The sequence below is a fragment of the Portunus trituberculatus genome, chromosome 45, assembly GCF_017591435.1.
Source record: "Portunus trituberculatus isolate SZX2019 chromosome 45, ASM1759143v1, whole genome shotgun sequence".
NCBI lineage: Eukaryota > Metazoa > Arthropoda > Malacostraca > Decapoda > Portunidae > Portunus > Portunus trituberculatus.
In genome coordinates this window covers 12395817-12400816 of record NC_059299.1, presented here as the reverse complement: position 1 = coordinate 12400816, position 5000 = coordinate 12395817, and the positions used below count along the sequence as shown (strand labels likewise).

Below are 5000 nucleotides of genomic sequence, written 5' to 3'. Positions count from 1 at the left end.
TCTCTCTCTCTCTCTCTCTCTCTCTCTAAAATGCTATACTATACTTTGTGGGCTTTTCACGGGAATTTATGGGCTAAAGGGGGTACTTTTTGGGGTACCTCCTATCTCAAAGTCCACCCGCTAGTAAGCCGTTACCCCGAGTGAGGAAGCCCAACCTACACTCGGACCGTGGACAGGATTCAAACCAGTGCGCTTTGAGACCCCTCGAACCCCAAAGCACGCATGGTTCCTCTGTATCACGGCGCCCCTCTCTCTCTCTCTCTCTCTCTCTCTCTCTCTCTCTCTCTCTCTCTCTCTCCACACCCTGAAAACAGTAGGGTACAGTAAAACATGCATAATCTTCACCATCTCTCTTCCTGTTACTCTTGTATCACCAGAGCACGAGCGGCGATTCCACGAGGTCGGGTTGTCCGGCGCCCATGACCAGGAGGACTTAAGACCCTTCATGGTGGGCTACTTTGGCCTGCCGGAGTCTGCGTCTAAGAGAAGCAGACTCGAACCAAGCGAGATATCAGTCGCCCGCGCCGCAGCCGTCCACGAAGCTACAGAGGTGAGATTGGGGTATGATGAGAAGGCAATGAGATATACTGGAGAGAGAGAGAGAGAGAGAGAGAGAGAGAGAGAGAGAGAGAGAGAGACAGAGACAGACAGACAGACAGACAGACAGACAGACAGACAGAGACAGAGACAGACAGACGGATAGATGCGTAAAGAGGATGGAATAGACGGACTTACGTTTGAGCACACAGGGAGGTGATGCTAAATAGATCAAATTGGTATAAAATATTTTTGTTTGTGTGGGTTGTCTCGTCTTATGTGTAGGCTAACTCTTTTTGGTTTTTCTGTTTTGTAGTTTTTTTGGATTTTCAATTTAATGGCAAAGAGGAACTGTTGCCCCGAGTGGATGCCCTTCCTAACCTCGGACCGTGCCCGGGCCTCGAACTCGCGCGCAAGAAGGCCCTTCGACCATTAATGCGCGCGCGTTACTGGTGTACCACGGCAGCTCCCGATGGGCGGGATGACAAAGAACGGTCATATGATAGGCCTATACTTTCTAATCCACTTCTGTGCTGCACCTTCACTACTTTCGAAAGGTTCTGGTTCACGTTACATGCGTTTATAATGATGGATGTTTCTAGTGATGGATTAACAAGCTGTTTATATTATTAACAGGAGAGTCCGGTCAGTCATCTCTGTGCATGGCCTTTGAAAATAGTCGTGATGAGAGAGCAAAGCTTCAAAGCTTTCTGAATGCGGTCCAGTTTCAGATGAATAGACAGGCAAATGACAGAGAAATAGACAGAAAGATACATGGAGAACTTTATGAGTTAAGAAGCAAACATGTACTGTGGGTAGCTCCGTGCAGATACATGATACATTATGTAAGTAAACCAGCGGAAAGAAAGAGAGAATGTGTGTTTGTGTACTGATCTGAGGTATTCTTGTAGCACTCTCTCTCTCTCTCTCTCTCTCTCTCTCTCTCTCTCTCTCTCTCTCTCTCTCTCTCTCTCTCTCTCTCTCTCATCTCCTACCTGAGCATAAATTCCTTCATTCCCTCACCGTACGTCCTCTCCTACCACCAGCAGACATCATGAGACCTCGGCCTTAGTTCAGTTCCTTTACTGTCTTGTTCTTCCTGACTGTTTTCAAAGATGACAGAGATGATTAGCAGGATTCTCAAGACTTTTTTTTCCTTTTGACAATGTAGGAACTTGTTAATTTATTACCAGAAAAGTAAAAACACTTTTGAAAACGCGTGTAATTTCAGCTAGAATCTTCTACGTGCTATTTTGGTATGCGATTTACGTACCCAACGTGATCTACAGGTGTCAAATTCTACCTTGTTAGGCGATCTACATATTCCATTTATTCATTATGGCTTAAATAACAGTCTGCATATAAATATATTTATGAAAAAATAAAAATGATAAAGGCATCAATAGTTATGAAACAAAGAAGCAATGAAACGTTCGAGAGGCAGACACAATATTTGAATTATAATTATGAATACTATTACAATTACTTTATACCTGTCAATGAAAAGGCCTCAGTGAGTCTCAAATGATTAAGAAATTATAACTGTTTCACTTTGATGTGGAAAAATATATAGCTACTTCTCTCTCTCTCTCTCTCTCTCTCTCTCTCTCTCTCTCTCTCTCTCTCTCTCTCTCTAATACGTTGTGGTATAAAAAGTATCGAGCTTTGCTGAACTTTTCATCGTAGACGATTTATACAGCTGGATACATTATCAAATGAGTTATGTACTGTGTAAACCGAAGTAGCGAGAACGAGTTTGATGTTACAATAGATAAATAAATAAATAAATGAATAAATAACGAAGATTACAATGCGCGTGACGAAGAAAACGATTTCCACGTTAATGATACGAGTTTCCACGATGACGATGCGATTCCACAATAGCGATGCGAGTTTCCACAATAACGATGCGAGTTTCCACGATCAAGATGCAAATTTTCACGATAACGATGCGAGTTTTCACAATGACGATATGAGTGTCCACGATAACGATGCGAATTTCCACGATAACTATGCGAATTTCCACGATAACAATACGAGTTTGTTTCCACGATAACGATGCGCTTCCACGGTAACGATACGAATTTCCACGATAACGATGCGATTCCAGTTTCCATGATAAGGATGCGTTTCTACGATAACGATGAGGGCGTAGTGATATTTATGCGCCATTGAAGTCTACCTATTTACACAGGTGTCAGGATGGTACCTTACAGTTTTGTAGTTACCGTCACTCCTCTTCTCGTGTTCTTTGTATGTAAATCACAGCCCATCCCACAGACTTCTAAGCTGCATTTTGTAAATCTTTTAGCTATTTGTAGTCTCTTTAGCCAATAGCTTTATATTTCTTATACTGCCACCCTCGTTCCTTCACACTCCATTATTCTTTCTCATACACAGAAATCACATCATTCTAAAGACTCAACATGATTCTACCTTGTGTATGATAGCTTTTTACGATCTCCTCATGCAGTGCCTCTATAATTCCTACTGTAACGATGTAGCAAACCGTTAATGGATGTGTTGTATCTAATGTTGTTGCGTAGTTGCCATGCATATTTATGTTGCGGTTGCTTATCATAGGTGTGGCTTATAGGAGGTGATATATCTGAAAAATACTTCATACGACTGATACCTCACATGACTCTACTTCTTCCCTTTCCCTCGCGTACAGAAATCACAGACCGGAACATCGACTCGGATACCTGGTGTCGCCTGAAGCATCTGCACGTCTCCTTCCGCGATCTCGGGTGGGAGAGCTGGGTCATCGCTCCTGAAGGGTACGACGCCAACTACTGCGAGGGGCACTGCGTCTTCCCTCTGCACGCCAAGATGAACGCCTCCAACCACGCCCTAGTGCAGACATTAGTGAAGCTTGTCGATGGTGTTCCTGACGATAGCGAGCCACCTCCCCATGCCTGCTGCGCCCCTATTGACTTGGCCACCATCCCTATCCTCTACTACTTCCACGAACATAATATTGTCCTGAAGAAGTACCCGATGATGATTGTCAAGTCGTGCGGCTGTCACTGAGAGTAGCAGTGTTCCAGGTGATGTAGTGATGTACTGCAGTAGATTTGTACAGTACGTAGTGGTTTTGTAATTATGACTTGCGTTTGTGGTTCTATTAATGTTTAGCTTTAGAATTGTTGTAGTGGTGTACGGTAGCGTGTGGTTGAAGAGATTCATTGTTGTGGATGAGAGAGAGAGAGAGAGAGAGAGAGAGAGAGAGAGAGAGAGAGAGAGAGAGAGTTTTAATAGTTATGAAGCTAATACTACGCCACTTACTTCCTACTGTTTACACTTTTTTTTTTTTGTATAGTCTGCTTCTTTCTCCTTCAGCGAGATATAACTTAACAGAACAATGCTCAGTCTATATTATTTTTTTAACGGGATGACTAAACACTGATAATACTCAGCTTCTCCTTCTCTAGCTGTAATGTATATACGTAACTATTTTCAAGCCTTCACGTTACCTATGATACCCAAGCTGTTATTCCCTTTCACTGCTATTTGGCACTTATTTCATACGAACATAAGGAAATGAGGGAAGCTGTAGAAAGCCATCAGACGCGGCGTTGTCATTTCCTTCACCTTCTACCGTTCTGATATGTCTTTCCTTATTCTACTCCCTTCTGCAAATAACATACGGTTTAGAAATTGTAGAATCTATTCCCTTTAATATACGTGTTCCTTGTAGAGGCACACACACACATTTGACACGTTCCTTCCAGTGCTGTGTAGGCAGTGAAAGGGTAACGCAGTATCAAGAATATCACCGCACATGCCACTACGCATATTTCTGTATGGTCCAATATAGAAGCCTTATAGCTTACTGTATATCCTGGGAAAATAAAAACATATACACAAATCATTTAATATTGTTTGTATTATAGACGATGGCCTTCAATGTGGTTGTATGTTTTAGAAGTCCAATAAGTTCTTAACGGATTCATAAAGAAAACCAGATTGTTTATTGTTTGAAATGAATGATATGAACGTACAGATCTTTTGACGGCTTTTCTTATTTCAATGCTATCAAATATTTTGATGACATCACTTTTTTTTTTTTTATACCATGTGGGCTTTTCACGGGAATTTATGGGCTAAAGGGGATACTTTTTAGGGTACCTCCTATCTTAAAGCCCACCCGCTAGGAAACCGTTGCCCCGAGTGAGGAAGCCCAACCTACACTCAGACCGTGGACAGGATTCGAACCCTTGCGCTTGGAGACCTCTGGGATCCCAAAGCACGCATGGTTTATTTTTAGATATTACTCTTATTATCATTATTAATATTATTACTATCATTATAATAATAATAATAATAATAATAATAATAATAATAATAATAATAATAATAATAATAATAATAATAATAATAATAATAATAATAATAATAATAATAATAATAATAATAATAATAATAATAATAATAATAATAATAATAATAATAATAATTAT

At 40.9% G+C, this 5000-nt stretch overlaps 1 protein-coding gene across 1 annotated transcript in view; it reads left to right on the top strand.

Moving 5' to 3' along the window:
• LOC123519296 (protein 60A-like) overlaps nucleotides 1-4411 on the top strand; it is a 17065-nt gene extending 12654 nt beyond the window's left edge. Inside the window, 3 exon segments of the mRNA XM_045280462.1 lie at nucleotides 378-484; nucleotides 487-550; nucleotides 3212-4411. Of these exon segments, the coding sequence (XP_045136397.1) occupies nucleotides 378-484; nucleotides 487-550; nucleotides 3212-3570 (530 nt within the window). The 3' untranslated portion in view covers nucleotides 3571-4411.
• The last annotated feature ends 589 nt before the right edge of the window (nucleotides 4412-5000 follow it).